The sequence below is a fragment of the Penicillium roqueforti genome (assembly GCF_015533775.1).
Source record: "Penicillium roqueforti strain LCP96 04111 chromosome Unknown scaffold_15, whole genome shotgun sequence".
In the NCBI taxonomy this organism is placed as follows: Eukaryota; Fungi; Ascomycota; class Eurotiomycetes; order Eurotiales; family Aspergillaceae; genus Penicillium; species Penicillium roqueforti.
In genome coordinates this window covers 213,100-228,503 of record NW_024067579.1, presented here as the reverse complement: position 1 = coordinate 228,503, position 15,404 = coordinate 213,100, and the positions used below count along the sequence as shown (strand labels likewise).

At 48.3% G+C, this 15,404-nt stretch overlaps 6 protein-coding genes across 6 annotated transcripts; 3 read left to right on the top strand and 3 right to left on the bottom strand.

Annotated features, from left to right (window-relative positions):
- Nucleotides 1-447: 447 nt before the first annotated feature.
- On the top strand, nucleotides 448-2,479 carry LCP9604111_5950 (putative MFS transporter; the record flags this gene model as incomplete). Its single annotated transcript, XM_039073817.1, has 2 exons — nucleotides 448-1,276; nucleotides 1,341-2,479. 2 exons carry the CDS (start codon nucleotides 448-450, stop codon nucleotides 2,477-2,479), a joined length of 1,968 nt encoding a protein of 655 aa, XP_038927985.1.
- A 389-nt stretch (nucleotides 2,480-2,868) lies between these two features.
- dph5 (diphthine synthase) lies at nucleotides 2,869-3,880 on the bottom strand (the record flags this gene model as incomplete). Its single annotated transcript, XM_039073815.1, has 3 exons — nucleotides 2,869-3,466; nucleotides 3,524-3,648; nucleotides 3,746-3,880. The coding sequence occupies 3 exons, from the start codon at nucleotides 3,878-3,880 to the stop codon at nucleotides 2,869-2,871; spliced, it is 858 nt and encodes a 285-aa protein (XP_038927984.1).
- A 1,371-nt stretch (nucleotides 3,881-5,251) lies between these two features.
- Nucleotides 5,252-6,934, top strand: LCP9604111_5948 (transcriptional regulator SPT3; the record flags this gene model as incomplete). The annotated part of the gene is made up of 3 exons (XM_039073814.1): nucleotides 5,252-5,998; nucleotides 6,051-6,878; nucleotides 6,929-6,934. 3 exons carry the CDS (start codon nucleotides 5,252-5,254, stop codon nucleotides 6,932-6,934), a joined length of 1,581 nt encoding a protein of 526 aa, XP_038927983.1.
- Nucleotides 6,935-7,695: 761 nt separating this feature from the next.
- On the top strand, nucleotides 7,696-8,034 carry LCP9604111_5947 (uncharacterized protein; the record flags this gene model as incomplete). Its single annotated transcript, XM_039073813.1, has 1 exon — nucleotides 7,696-8,034. The coding sequence occupies one exon, from the start codon at nucleotides 7,696-7,698 to the stop codon at nucleotides 8,032-8,034; it is 339 nt and encodes a 112-aa protein (XP_038927982.1).
- A 290-nt stretch (nucleotides 8,035-8,324) lies between these two features.
- Nucleotides 8,325-9,272, bottom strand: LCP9604111_5946 (uncharacterized protein; the record flags this gene model as incomplete). The annotated part of the gene is made up of 1 exon (XM_039073812.1): nucleotides 8,325-9,272. The coding sequence occupies one exon, from the start codon at nucleotides 9,270-9,272 to the stop codon at nucleotides 8,325-8,327; it is 948 nt and encodes a 315-aa protein (XP_038927981.1).
- Nucleotides 9,273-10,655: 1,383 nt separating this feature from the next.
- On the bottom strand, nucleotides 10,656-14,940 carry LCP9604111_5945 (CAZyme family GH18; the record flags this gene model as incomplete). The annotated part of the gene is made up of 9 exons (XM_039073811.1): nucleotides 10,656-11,015; nucleotides 11,087-11,191; nucleotides 11,244-11,500; nucleotides 11,556-11,844; nucleotides 11,891-14,296; nucleotides 14,351-14,377; nucleotides 14,437-14,590; nucleotides 14,648-14,761; nucleotides 14,834-14,940. 9 exons carry the CDS (start codon nucleotides 14,938-14,940, stop codon nucleotides 10,656-10,658), a joined length of 3,819 nt encoding a protein of 1,272 aa, XP_038927980.1.
- Nucleotides 14,941-15,404: the final 464 nt, after the last annotated feature.

Here is a 15,404-nt window from a genome sequence, read left to right as displayed (position 1 = left end):
GTACTGTAAAGCAACTAACTGTTCAAAACGTTCTCCTCCTTAACGCCAAGACTTCCGTCGTCAATCGGCAGGGAGGTGTGGAGCGGTCGTCGCAAGCCCGTCGTTGTCGATCTATCATACAACTTATGGATTTTATATTAAGGGATTTGATTTAAATGTTATGTTCAATATAAAAATAAAGTTCTTTATTGTGTACAAAGTTGTAACGGCATTCTCCGGCTGGTGGGCCTCAATTAGGAACCGAGAAAAAACGTCATCGCAATAACATAGGAGAAATCGAAGTAAAATAAAAAAATACAAGTCTTCCAGTTTTCTCTTCTTTCCATTCTCTCTATCATAGCCAATCATAATTAATATCAACAACTACGGAACCCAAACCACGAAAAATACGTGGAACCGAGGCCTTTGATCGTTACGGCGCCGCGCTTTACACTAGTGCATTCCTCAATGACTAGGACTGGAAATCATAAAACGAATAATGCCCGCCACGCGCGTACGACATCCTGGTCGAGTGGCTTCCATTTCACCCAGGGCACCGGGGAACCCGAAAACACCACAGGCCGCCGCCGACGCGAGTCCAATACCTCCCTCGCCAGCGTTGAAGAATATTCCTCCCACGACTCGCTCGACTCGCCCGTCTTCGATGATAACATGCTAAGGAATACCTCGATGGATTTAAATGGTGATCGAAAAGCACAGCATGTGCGCGGCCGCTCTATCAGCCATGGCCTGCCACAGGTACTGACCGTGCAGGAGAATGAGCTCCCGACTGTGTCCGCGCCAGCGCGCCCTGCGCTCGTAACATGGATGTCGCTGCCGCGAAAGGGTCAATTGGCGTTGTTGGGGCTCTGCCGTGTCTTTGACTTCTTGCAGATCGCTTCGCTGCAGGCCTATATGTTCTATCAGCTCAAGTCCTTTGACCCGAACCTCTCCGACTCGGATGTTGCGACCCAGGCGGGAATTCTCCAGGGTGCTTTTACCGCTGCTCAGTTTGCGACGGCGATCCCTTGGGGTCGTGTTGCCGATGCTGAGTGGGGCGGCCGAAAGTTTGTTCTGCTTGTTGGTCTGATTGGCACTGCTATGTCTTGTTTGGGTGTCGCCTATTCGACGTCGTTCGCGCAGGCCGTGTTCTGGCGCTCGTTTGGTGGCGGCATCAACGGCACCGTTGGTATCATTCGAACTATGATCGCGGAGAATGTCAAGGAGAAGAAATATCACTCACGCGCTTTCTTGATTTTGCCTATTGGGTTCAACATAGCTTCGTTATTTGGTCCTGGTGAGTACCTCATTCTGTCAATGCTGTTCGCGGCCATGCGACAATTTGCTAACCAGTTTCGCAGTGATGGGTGGCATGTTGGCTGATCCCGTTAAGAGCTACCCTCGTCTTTTTGGGCCCAATTCTTCCTTTGGAGGTGCGAACGGAGTGCAATGGCTCGAGACGTACCCGTACGCCCTGCCAATGTTCGCAAACTTCTGTTTCCTCTCTTCAACTGCAGCTTTGGTTGCGTATGGATTAGAAGAGACCTTGGCATCTTGCAAGGGCAAGCCTGGCCTGGGTGCATTTGCGAAGAAGATGTTTGCGCGCGGCGTGAGGAGAGTGGTCCCCTCTTCATCATCCTTATACACAAGGCTTCCGCACGGCGACTACGAAGAGGACGGGCCTTTGCTAGACCGGCCCACGGATCGCTCAGAAAGCTACGAGCTCGAAGAAAAAGCGCACAAGCCTGCCCGTCTCCAACGTGCCCTGCCTTTCCGAAGAATCTGGACCAAGAACGTGTTGTGCACACTGGGCGCACAGGCTTTCTTCGACTTCCAGATGGGTGCCTTCAACAACCTCTGGCTACTCTTCTTATCTACCCCCCGCTATGATTCCAATGACCCCGCGAGCCCCGCACGGAGCTTGCCATTCGCCTTCACCGGCGGACTGGGCATGCTGCCGCAGAGCGTTGGCTTTGCGACCGCCATTTTGGGTGTAATTGGTATGGTCCTCCAATTCACCATATATCCTACTATCAATGGCCGTCTGGGAGCAGCCAAGAGCTACCAGTATTTCCTCGCCCTCTTCCCGATCGCATACTTCATTGCTCCCTATATCTCACTGGCTCCGTCTACAACTCCCCCTCCTGGCCAAGCCAACGGCCCCTGGGTCTGGTTCTGGATCATCATCGTCCTCTTCTTCCAGGTCACTGCCCGAACCTTTACTCTTCCCACCTCTATTATCCTGTTGAATAATTGCTCGCCACACCCATCCGTCCTCGGCACAATTCACGGAATTGGCCAGTCCGTATCGTCAGCCTTCCGTACCATTGGACCTATATTTTCAGGCGCGTGGTACGGATATGGTCTGGATATTGGCATGATCGGCTTCGCCTGGTGGATGATTGCCTTAGTATCCGTGTTTGGCTGTCTTGCGGCTATCTTTGTATATGAAGGTTCTGGACATGAGATTCTTCTTCCTGGTGAGGAAGAAGACATCTGATGTGATACGATATAAGCCTGTCTTTTTTCTCGAGAGTTGAGTTGTACATTGCTTCAACATTTTGCATATAAGGTGTCGGTTGGGGTCTTTTTGATATTATGCCTCGCATCTGTTTTTCGTTTTTGTTTCTTGGATACCATTTGCTTTGCATCTTTCGTTATATTGCGGCATTTTCATTTGTCTTCCTATTTTAAAATAGAAAAATCCAGACACTGCTCTGGTCGGCTGGTCCTCGCAGGATCAAATTGAATGAAGGCCAATATACCATATACAATCTTTCCAACCTTTGTCCTTCAACAACCTCGGTGTATTATATCAAGTAAATCAGTCCACATTTTAAAAGGATCTTATCATGTATTTTAATATTCTCATATCTCCACAGAAGTAACTTACAAGCTAGCCCCATATCCCTTGACATAGCTCGCATCAAAAGTCTCCTTATTGACCGCATATTCGCGAATATAGTCCCTCTCAAGATCGTGCGTCCTCCGACCAAGAAGAACAAGACTGTGCAACGGCGCGCCCATCTCAACAGTAGACAATTCCTTAAGCGTACCAGAAACAAGCTTCTGATTAGCAGCACCAACACGCGCCGCACCAACAGCCAAACTATCCGGCCCATAGACACCCTCCTTCCGCTCCTCCTCCGTCTCCAACATTTGTGCCGCACATTGTGCAACAGTCATGTAGCGCGGGGGCTCGAAAATGCGGCGTCCGCGCGCCATATTCTCCAGTGACTGCTCCTTGACTTTAATATCGAGCAGGACTAGTGTGTGTAGGCCGGTCTGCACGTTCTCGCGCACACGATCGTAGTACGATGACGGCTTCCAGGTCTCGGTGAAGAAAACCATGCTGACTGTTTGTCCGAAGTTGTACAGCTGGAGCCCCGTGCAGCCAATTCCGGACATGATGGAGGCGTTCGGGACGACTCTGGTCTCGATTCCAAGTTCGCGCGCGCGGAGGACAAGGTCAGTATGCGTTGTTGCGCTGTTGGTGGTATGTTTTAGCTAGAGATCTTGTAGGGGAGATGTATCAAGACCGTACCCGAATGGGTCTCCCACTACCAGGAACACAATATCGGCTTTGTCGCCGCCGGCGAGGATGTCATTACTGCCAGTCTCGACTAGTTCACGGTCTGCCTCGATGACGGAACGGCCATAAAACGCTTCCTACTGGTATTATGTTTAATCAGTCCATCTGCGCGAAAGATATAGATTGACTCATTGGCATATGGGATTCAAAGTAAAGACTTGGAGCTCAACTCACCAATTTTTCCTTATCGACAAGAAGAATACTCGTGTAAGCCTCTAGATAGACTCTCTCGGCCCGCTTGACGATCTCTAGACCGCGGACGGTGATATCCGTCTCATCGGCGAGGCCGAGTCCAACTAGATAGAGCATCCTGACAATAAGATCTCAGGCTATGCAATTGAGCAGAATACAATGAATCTCACTGTATAACAAGCAGTTAGGTAAAAAAACAGCCGTGCCCCGCATGCCGGCAGAATACTCCGCCACCGCCGGATAAAAGATGCCGGATCAAAGAACATCCGGTTATCGCTTATCGTCCCCAGATCGCCCTGTGCTTGTGTGAACGTCCAGAGCTTCATCTCCTCTTCATCTCTCACTTGTCTTCAATCAATCGAAGAACATTCACTCACGCTAGAATACTAGTGTAACCCTCATCTTGATAATCGAAGAAATTCTCTTTGGTAGGGTTACCACCACCCATCATGAGCTCCGATCGAAACCCGAAGTATCGGCAGGAGATACAACAGGTGAGTCCCTGATATCTGGTTCATCTTGCTGAGGTTTTTCCATCTCCCGATCTTTCTGGCTCTCGAATATATCGATCTTATTGCCCGATCAGGCTTCGAAGGCCTCTAAACATATTGTGACTGTCGACTGCCTTTGCGACATAGCATACTTGCGTGGCGCAAACACATAGTCTCTGAGGATAGGGCCGGGGCCACCTCGATTCCCCGAGTCCGATAGGAAGAAGTCCTGCGAAGTTCGAACCTGCCTTTCAGGTTGGCAATCATGATGTCTACAGACGGTCCGGCTGGACTTGCAACATATCACTGGTTTGCGAATGTACTCATTTGCTGGAATAACGACATCTCATTCTTGTCCTCTCCGATCAATAGCGAGGGTCAATATTGGATCTAAAAACCCGTTTGATGTCCTGTCATGGTCTAGCTGGGCCTTTCAGACTTACATTGTTGGGTTGTTGAAATACGCACATCTTGACGTCGAGAAACAGAACTTCAACACTCGAGATGTCTGGTCCTTTGAAACTGGTACTGCCAATTTCGAAGCTTTGACGTTAGATCGCTGAAGGATACTGTGTTGAAAACCAAGATCGATCTCAAGGTTCCTAGGCCTAGGATAATTGGCAGGATGGTCGTGCCTTCTCTCATATATCCACGGAGTTGTGGGGTTTACGAGCACGAGCACAAGCAAGAGCTGTTTATCGATACCGACCTTGTGACCTTGTGAGGGCTGCTACTCTGCCTATCGGCTTACCGACTTGCCTGTCTCGCTTATTCTCGTTCACCATTCCCCGCCAGCTGTCACTCCTCATATTTTCTATCTACGGTTCATACGCTTCGTTTACCAAGAGAAGCCCCCCTGCAGCGTTGTATTTTCGGCGTATTATCTACTGCCTTGCGTCCTCTTTCGAGGGTTTTGTCTTCTAAACACTTTGTCAAACCCACCAACAAACGCGTCTCACGCATCCTTTGACATTTCATCCTTTCTGATTCCCCAATCATGTCTTCTCCCAACCTGGATGTCGGATCAATCAATGCGCTCTGGGCACAGAGCCGGGAAGATCCTTCGAGCGACGAAGAACTTAGTGATCATGATGGGATCTGGAGTGATTCTGATGGGATCTCGAGTGATTCTAATTCGAGTGATTCTGATCGGACCTTGACTGATCCTGATATGGCCTCAAGTGATTCTGATGGGACCTCGAGTGATTCTGACATGGCCTCGAGTGATTCCAATATGTCCTTGAGTGATTATGATGGGACCTCGAGTGATATTGATGGGGCCTTGACTGACCCTGATGTGACCATGAGTGTTTCTGATGGGACCATGGATGATCTCGATGTTACCATGAGTGATTGTACGGTTTACTCCCCCGTCAATGCTCCTTGTGCAGCTTTAGACTCGGGCTTGGATTTCCGCGACGATATTTCCATGCATTCTGTTGAAGACGTCTTCGGTGCCAAGCTGCTGCGTGGTCCTTCTGAGGAAGGGCTGTCTAGCATTCGGCTTCTCTCGATTTCCAGCCGCATCTTGACCTCGTTCAGTTCCCGAATCGACAATGCCGCAACTAGCCCCGAAATAATTACCGAGAGCCAGGAAGATCATGAGATGGACGAAGACAACTTTGGGAAATCCTTTACTAACGACGATGTTGAGATGATGTTTGTCTCCGGAGAAACAGCAGAGCCGGCTCAGGAGACTACCACTTTAATTGAAGAGATCACGCGTCAACAGGTGATCGAAATCGTGAGTATCGGGAATTTCAAACTAGAAAGCTTGTCACTAATGACCAAGTAAGCTTACCCGCAGCACTGCATTGGCAACCCGCCGCGGAGTTCGCTCGATCTCTACCGACGACCTGATTTTCCTGATCCGCCACGATAGGGCTAAAGTCTCCCGTCTGCGAACCTTCCTGTCCTGGAAGGACGTCCGCAAAAATGTCAAGGACTCCGACGACAAGGGTGGTGGTGACGCCGCCGACTTCGCTGCCGCCGACGATGCGGCTGGTGTTGTTGCAGGCCCCCAAGACGTCGCCCCCAAGCCCAAGAATAAGCGCGCCAAGGTCGGACTTGCGTGGGATGTCAACAGTTTCTACTCGGTTCAGGTTCCCGAACGTGAAGATGAAGAAGATGAAGAAGAGGAGGAGCAGAACTACGCGACACTCCAGCGTCTTGCCGCCGCCGATGAACGCACCCGCCACATGACAAGGGAAGAGTATGTATTCTGGTCCGAGTGCCGCCAGGCTTCCTTTACCTACCGCAAGAGTAAGCGATTCCGCGAATGGGCAGGATTCGGCATCGTGACCGAATCCAAGCCGAACGACGACATTGTGGACATCCTCGGATTTCTCACATTCGAGATCGTCCAGACCCTGACTGAGGAGGCGCTCAAAGTCAAGGAGCGCGAAGACAACGAGAAGCACCGTCGCGGGGGCGCCGAGGCCGGTGAGAACCTCAAGAAGCGGAAGCGCGAGACTGGCCTGTTCGACCCGCCCGAGGAGGGGCGCACTCCCATTGAGCCACGGCACGTTCGGGAGGCCTACCGCAAGCTACAGGCTACTCCCCAGAAGGCCGTGGCTATGCTGTTGCACAATGGTCGGGTTCCTCACCGCATTCCTCTTGCATTGGTGAGTCTATAAACCTTCTGTTTATGTTCTTATGCTGACAAAGCCATCAGATTTGAATCTTCGCTCACTTCGGCGTCAATTTTTGACGCCGCTTCATGAATTAGCGGATGGTAGCGGGAGTTTGCGAACGATACCCAATTTTCTCTTTCAATTGAGTTCACTTTTACTTTTTGTTTAATTCAAGTGCCTGAGTAGTTCACTTGTAGCTTTATTTGGCCGATCAGTTGCTCATAAATTGTAAATTAACTTCTTTATGGCCCGGGTCATCAAACTTCAGAAAGTCTCCAATCACGTCCTATGGAAGGCACCAAGGTTGGCCGAATCACCATGGCTCACGTTGATTCTGCCCCAGCCTCAGATATATGAAGACAAGAGAAGGGCATATCTTTCACTTCCCTTATGTCCGCCCTTCCCGCGGACCCTATTGTACACACTTTCCGAGGCTTCAAAGGCCTACGGCTCGAAGCTGAGCAGTTACTGAATTCTCTATAAGAGAAGGGAGATGGCAATGAGTTTATCGTCGTCCTCATTCTATCGGCACGAGCAATTAAAAATCTCAACGAAGAGCATCCGACTAGTCTAGGGTGTATTGAATATCGTTTTCGATAGGAGGGGACGAAAGGGCTGATCAAAGTGGTCCTATCAGAACGCCATGACGCAGTCACAAACCAATTCGGTCGAGCAACCGACAGGAAGCTTATTGCAATGGGACTCAGGTGGTTAGAGATAGTCTAGACTGGAACAGCTACCTATAAGTCTACCGCCGGTATAGGTAAACAGGGAGGCCATGCGTTCTTACCACCAGATCGCTGCCCCAATGGGCGTTTCTAAATCCCTCCCTCGGCTTCGCGAAGACGCTAAGAGATGGCTTATCATTCCCCGGGGTCTAGTGCGCATTGTTATTATTATCTCGATGGGGTTGACTGAAGTCACCTTTGAAAAATGTCAACTAGCCCCCCTTACACTTGCTATCCGGGCGATTCCCACCCAGCAGCCATACTCGGTGCAGGAGGTCTACGTTCAGTCCAACAACGTTGTCGGGGCCCCGTCAAGTCTTCCATTCGTTGCTATTTACGATCGACCCCCAGGACCAGGGGAACACGATATCGTTCTCAACGCCAATGATTCTCTTGAAATCACTAGGATGTTATTCTGATTTGTCATAGTTTGCTCTTTACGGAGGTTTTTGGGTCCATCGCGCCCACCGGGTTTTTCGCCGGGAGGTTAATCAGCTGCCATGAATCAATATTTATACAAATATGTATGCAGTCTCTTAAAGGTCTAGAAATAGCTTGTATCAAAGGTTCCCTACTAATAATATTCGGAGGTAGTTAGTGGTCATGTTCTAACATATCCTAGAAAAGACCAAAAAGACCTTTTGAAAGAGGATAACTGTTGGATTATCTAGGGATTAAAAAAGCCGTTGGTATTGGTGTCATTCCAGTGTTAGGTAGAACCCGGCACATTACTCAATGCTAAGTTCTCCATATCCTGGCGCTCGATATACTCGAGCTCAGTCACACTCGCAGTTCTGTCAACGTTTCTATCTGGGGAAGAAAGAAACATTTCTTTCAACTCAGTCTTTGAGCAATGGCCATCTGTATAAAATACATTGTCAGGTATGTCCATCCCATATTCACCCCATTCCTGCTCTCCAGTCTCAAGATCCTCGCAATAGATAGCAAAATGGGCTAAACAGTCCAAATGAACACGGACCAATCCACGGTAGTACTCTCCATAGTCATTTTCCGGGTCTTCGGGGCGGAAGAAAGAGTCGATAAAGTTAACATAACCGACCATCCCCCCCGGTTTATCGTTAATCTTTGGCCATGGTAGCCCCTGTTCGATAACAGATGGCTTTCTAGGCGCCGCACTGGCCAAGATTGATCGTATACAGCGATCATCTAACAAAAGTGCGTAACCAAGGCGAGGAATGCCACTAGATATGCGGAGGCCATGGCTTTCGACCCATTCTTTATGTCGACGTTGGATAACCGCTTCCGACGCGCCCTCTAACGCGGGGTCTTCAAAGATAACATTCCGATAACCCTCGCGGACCATTTCAACGCATTTGAGGTCGAATCGGTGCCAGCTGCGCTCGTAAAACTCCAGGTCAGCCATACAGGCCTCGTCGAGCTTTTCAATAGCTCTAGTCCAGTCTTGATCGGAAGTGTTGAGATAGGAGGTACGATAGATGGCCCATCCCCATGGCCAACCCCCACTCCTACCAGACTCGTAGTATAAGAAGTGCGGTACAGACTCCCACTCGGGATTTGCATGCTGTCGATTGATTCGTTCGACAAAAGTTTCTTCGGGTGGGAATTCAGATGAACGCCATGGTGTAGGCCATGACTCATCGTGAAAGATACTGGGTTGACGTGGATTCCAGGGCATGGTTCCGGCAATGGTTCTTGCAATGGTGTTGTAAGTGGGTGCATTTAGTTGGCCAGGAACTTCCACGGCTTGAATATTTTGAATATCGCTTAGCGCCTGAGTAGAACCCGATTAGGAAGGCGGTACTGGAATAGCGGTGTCCTCCATGATGTATTGTCAATAAAATATTAAAAAACGAAATAGCACGACGGCTGCATGATTCGAACATGCGCCCGCGAACGGAATTGATTTCTAGTCAATCGCCTTAGACCACTCGGCCAAACCGCCATTATTGATATAGTGAGCGGCCACCTTAGCCACTACAAAGCACACTGATTACGTGCATGTTTTACACGCACGAAGAAACAGAGTACTCCGTATGGACATACTAATTAGGTCTCTCGTTTAAAAGCTCCAATTATTTCCTAGCTACGGAGTAGTAGATAATTACGTATCTATTAAATTACATCCACTTTTCGTACTATAAAACACTATTGGCACACAATAGACAAAAAAAAACCAATTCACGAACTACTTCGACCTCGAGAAGCTCAACGTGATAATAGCTCGGACCATTAAGGATAATATGCGTACTAGATCCCTAATAGATGGAATAGATTTTAGGTCAATAGAGGTACAGTTCTTTGTAGAAATATTCCAATTAACGATACACAGAAAATCGAAGAAGTATCTAGAGAAGATGGGTAGTGAGCCCAATAGCAAAATAGAGCATATCAGAATAGCATCTTAGTGATTTCAAGAAAACCACTGGCGTTGAGAGGGATATCATGTTCCCCTGGTCTTGGCGGTCGGTCGTAAATAGCAACGAATAGAAGACTTAACGGTGCCCCGACAATATGGTTGGGCTGGACGTAGACCTCCTGCACCGAGTATGGCTGCTGGGTGGGAATCGCATGGATGGCAAGTGGAGGGATTCTGAGGAGCTGCGCGCAGAGTGGATTAGAGGGTTCGAGCTCTATTTATACCTTCAGTTGTCCATCCGTGTTCACCAATCCTTGGCCCCCTTCGGCAAGCAAAACTAAGAGACATGTAAGAAATGGCGTTGATGTGTGTCAAAGGGTATTTTTCCGTCCACTTATACGCCTTTTTGATGGCATGGATGAATTAGGTGCGATCTTCTTCATAAGCTGTAACACATGGGTGTAAATAATGCCACAAACCGTCGAATGGGATAATCATTTTGATCGGAGAGTTTTACTAGAGACTAGGAGAGGTTGGCAAGTGAATGAGGAATGCCCTAGACTTCTTAATTCACGATAAAATTGTTAGATGGGATAGTCCGATATGTGAAAGAAAGTAAACGCTGGTGGCACATATGTCTAAACCCAATAGCATTTGACGCTCAGGCTGACGATACCGACCAGCTTGGACGAGCAGGCAAAATCACTTCCATGATGGTTGATACTCTGCTTTGAAATCATTCATATAGATCTGCCCCATCTTCTCCCTCAACTGTTTCAGCACCTGGTTAACCACCTCAGCTTTCTCCTTGTCCGAATCATTAGCCCACCGAGTAGCTAACTCTTCGATTCCTTTCTCAACAAATTTCCTTCCAAAGCTCACCATCAAGTCCTTCTGGATTTTGAAAAAGCGATCCCAGCACTCCCCAAGGTCAACTGCCTTTCCAGAAAGTTTGAAGTATTCTGTTGCAGCCAAATCTAACTCGCCACGAATCTTCTTGTAGACAATATTGAATCGTTTCTGAAAATTTTCTGAATTTTGATAATTATAGACGGAAAAGACCTGCAGCGAGCCGGTAACAGGTCAGCAGGGAAAAATAAGCCGGGGAATCAAAGATATACAGGCCAGCTTACGCTTCGTAGCAAGGTTAAAGCTTTAGAGCTGTCATCAGAGTCGACAAGTGGCAGCCATGTGGCATCATCAAATGCGGTGTTTTGTGGGCGATCAAAACTCCAGAGCTAGGCGAAAGAAGTCAGCACTATTCTTCGGTTGAAAATACCAGAGACCTACGTCGCCTTTTACTGCGTTCAAAGCTGAGTCCATCAACCGGAACACATCGAAGTTGGTTTTGCTTCCAAGTTGCTCCATTACTCGCGCAATAGGCTTTTGGAGGATAAGATTGTTTCCTGGTGTTTTTTCTGCAGTCTTGGGGATGATATCTTCGCCGAAGTAATCGATGAAGAAGTCGCAATCAACAGGACAGTTCCCCGCCCCAATAGCCCATAGCATAAACTTGGGAATCAACTTGATCTCGAGGAGATGATCCGCTAGATCATTATTAGCTAGTGATTTACCAAGGTTTCGTTCGCCAGGAACACTCACTGTTGAACCTAGATTTTTTTCCTTTTGGAGGGTCGAGCTCCGCAGTCGTCGCTTGTCGTTCTTGTATAGCAGTGTCCCCGCAATCCTTGTCATCATTGTAGTCGACGGCTTCATTGACCGTTACCTGTTTTTTTGGATCTGGCTTTTTGGCCTTGAGTTGTAACCAATCCTTTGGGCCAGGATAAGCAAATCGGGTGAACGCCAAAACTCTTTCCACGCCGGCTTTACCAATACATATGAAGTCCATCGGCTTGGAGCTGGCACGCTTCTGTAGGACAGGTCCATTGTCCTATTCAAAATTAGTTGGATCTATGCATTAAGGAGATTTGACAAACCTTTTGCCATTGGAGGTCGCGTCGGGTAAACATATCGTCGTCGTCGTCGTCGTCGTCGGTCTGGTCACAGAATCCATCTTCATAGTCGCACAGGCTCTTCGAGCATGTTATCCCCGAATCCTTGTTTCCAAATCGTTTATCATACCAATCGGGAACATCTAGGATATTTTTGGCGGTGGTTTGATAACCGTTTGCGAGGAGCTCTGGAAATGAGGTATTCGAGAAAACGAACGGAAGCATAATGCGGGTGTTCAAATTCTTGAGCTGGTTACTTACGACATCGTTCCAGATATTGACCAAGCGCTGCCAGTGGGTGGTTTGCTTGGACTCGTAACCCATGAGGATTTCAACCAGGTGGGCAACAAGTATATGTGACGCAAAGATCTCGCAATCGTCCTCACGAATACTTAGAGACTTGGCTGGTGTTGCGGAGTAGTAATAATTCGTACATTCCACAGCTATTGTCCAGTCAATGAGTGCATCTTTGAATTTTTGCAGGTCATCAGACATGCGCTCAGTCTCCGTGTAACTGACTGCATCACAGCAGTATGCTCGGGCACCGGATTTGTAGCAGCCTTCGTTAAAGCCGTCCATCGCCACGCGCACTTGATTGGAGTCACATCCGGAGAAGCAACTTTGGCCGACCCAATGCAAACCCACGTCATTTCGCCATTCGCAGTTCTCAAAGCGGTTGCTCTTAGATGATGTGTTGCAGCAGTATTTCCGTAAGGTATGCTGAATTTTTGGCCAATGATCGCCCCAGACGTCCCCGGCATAACAGTAGACATCACCGCTCCCTTGACCGGACTGTCCAAGGATTGTGCTTTTTGACCCAGAGCACTTGCCATCGTCACACTGGGGATTCTCCTTCGACCATTCACAGGTATTGTAGACTGCCATGCTGCTCAACCCATTTCCATAATCGTCTTCCACTGAGCAACATGCCGACTGGTATTGATCTTCCTTTTTGCATCCGTTTGTTGTCGAGCCAATCTCAACCATTCCATCCTCACAGCCAGGCTTGCAATTGCCTCTATTGAAGTTATACCAGCCACACTTTGGGAGTTCGGCGTCAGGAGGACAACACCAGGAGCGCGAGCCATGTCCCTCGCAGTGGGTATCATCTATCATGTATTCAGGATTCGTTGTCTTCCAATCGTCTTCGCGTTTGATCATTTGCCATCCTGCGGGACAGCTATCTCCACAGTTGGTCCAGTGGCATTGCTTATGGTTGGTCCTTTCTGTGATGATATCGGTGTCAATTTCGGCTCGTTGCATCAACACTTGGCGGTTTGACACCATTGCTAGATCACGTGAAAAGTCTGCCGTTGAAGTGTCATGGCTGATCGCCCAGACCATCAACCCGCTGAGACATTGCTGACGAGCAAAATTGGCCTTCATGGCTAGAGTCTCTCGATCATCCATAGAGACCCATTGATCATCCCAAGTGACAACCTTGACCGTGGCCTCTTTGTACAGCTTTGGCACCAGCTTTCTGTCATGGATGATATCCATAATTTCATTGTTGAGAAGGATGCCTGCCTCATTGCTGCATGGCCCTGGAAGACCTCCGGAGGCATACACACATCCAGGCTCTACACAGCCTTGGGTTGTGTATGAACGGCCATAGAATGCGAGACCCATGACGACCTGGTCTCCTTTCACATCATTGCGCCAAAGCAGCTCCAAAGCAGATTTGATTTCTGTCAAGTTTGTATGAGCGTTGAGGAACGCACCCGTCCATTTATTCCCTTGATCCCAGGTGCCGTGCAGATCGTATGACATGATGTTGAAAAATGAAACATGCTTAGCAAGCTCTTTGAGGTCGAAGTGCTGGAGATACCAGTAGGATGCCGGTAGCGTGATGGAGAGTTCGCTTCGTCCAGGGGTCTTTTTCAGTTCGTTTTTCAGCCTAGCCATGAACTTTGGGAAATTCTTAAAGTCTTCTGGCTTTCCGTTACGGTCGTCGGCTTCGGGGTATTCCCAGTCCAGATCTATACCATCAAAATCATGTGTAGACATGAAAGAGATCAATGAAGCAATGAATTTGTCTTGCTTTGCTTCTGAGGCTGCTATATCAGAGAAAACTGTTGCAGTTCGGCCAGGGTCGTTGAATGTCCAGCCACCTATGGCGATCATGACCTTAAGGTCCTTGTCGTAACTTTTCAGAGATGTCAACCGGCTATATAAATCAACATCCCGATGGTCTGACGGCGTCACTTTGTAAGTATCCGGATCAATAGTGGCGAAAGCGAAGTTGACGTGACTATAGACGCCGAGAGGAATTTGTTCTGGCCAGAAGGCATGGCAGGGACGCCGGCTAGACCATCCTTCGTAGTAGCCAACGACTCTGTCCATATAGCGATCTTTAGAGCAGGTTTCGTGTTTGACGGTTTTGTTGCCACACTAAGAGATGTTAGCCAGTACATCAAATATCGAGATATGCGGGTTATTCCTTACAAATTCTTTTGTTGTTCCGCAGTAGCCCTGGAGATATTCGAGTCAGCAGTCATTCACAACATCCAGAGGTCAGTTGGGCCGCGTACGAAATCTGAGCAACACACGTTCAGAGGACACGATTTGCTCTCTGACCATTCTCCTCCAAAGCCGGGATCACATTCCGATTTGCGTTCGCATCCAGCAACGCAGACATTCTTGCCACAAAAGTCGGGGCCATGTCCGCAGAACCCGAATTTATTACTGATTATCGATTAAACATTGATCATTCCAATCAAACCGGGAGTCAGGAATTATTACCAGCAACCTTCCTCGCAGGGGTTGTTTGCATCACACCCAAGTTTATAATCACAATTCGCCAGACATCCGTCACCACAGTGTTCTGGAGTTGTTCCGCAAAAGCCAGACTTCGAACTAACGGGAACAACCAACAGTTAGAATATGCGTGGTTGTTTCTTTTTCCATTTCCCAAAAGGCTACACTTACCAGCATCCTGTAGCACAAGGCTTGCTTGCACTGCAATCCTGTCCAAGGACTAGCAGTGCGAAGACACATAATAGTATGCTTAACCTCAGCATATGTTTTCCCAACATCTTGGCTAATTGGCTTGAGCTCCTGAAAAATATAGTGGGAATGATTTAGCATCTTATACACTTATCAGAAGCCAATTGCTGGGTATAACTTTGAACTACTGCATGGTGAGGTGAGACACCGGGAAATTGCACCTAGTCCGATTCGAGGAGTATCCGAATCCTACGATTGCAATATGTGCTAAAAGTGGAAATTCGCTTGAAAGTACGGAGTAGATTCTGCTAGTAGAGTCGTTGTTACATCGCCGCTTTTGAAAACCCCACTTGTGGTGCCTATAAAATTCGAAGGGACCGAATACGAAGTCCAAATATCCAATAAGGGTCTAAAATGGGAGTGAGCCAAACAACGAGGCTTAACTAGTGATTGTCCGGGTGGCTTGGCGGTTGATACCATAGCACTGCATCCACAAATTTTCAAGCCTCTTTTCTGTATCTAGGCACCTGCCCAGGAGAAGACGGCTTGGTTT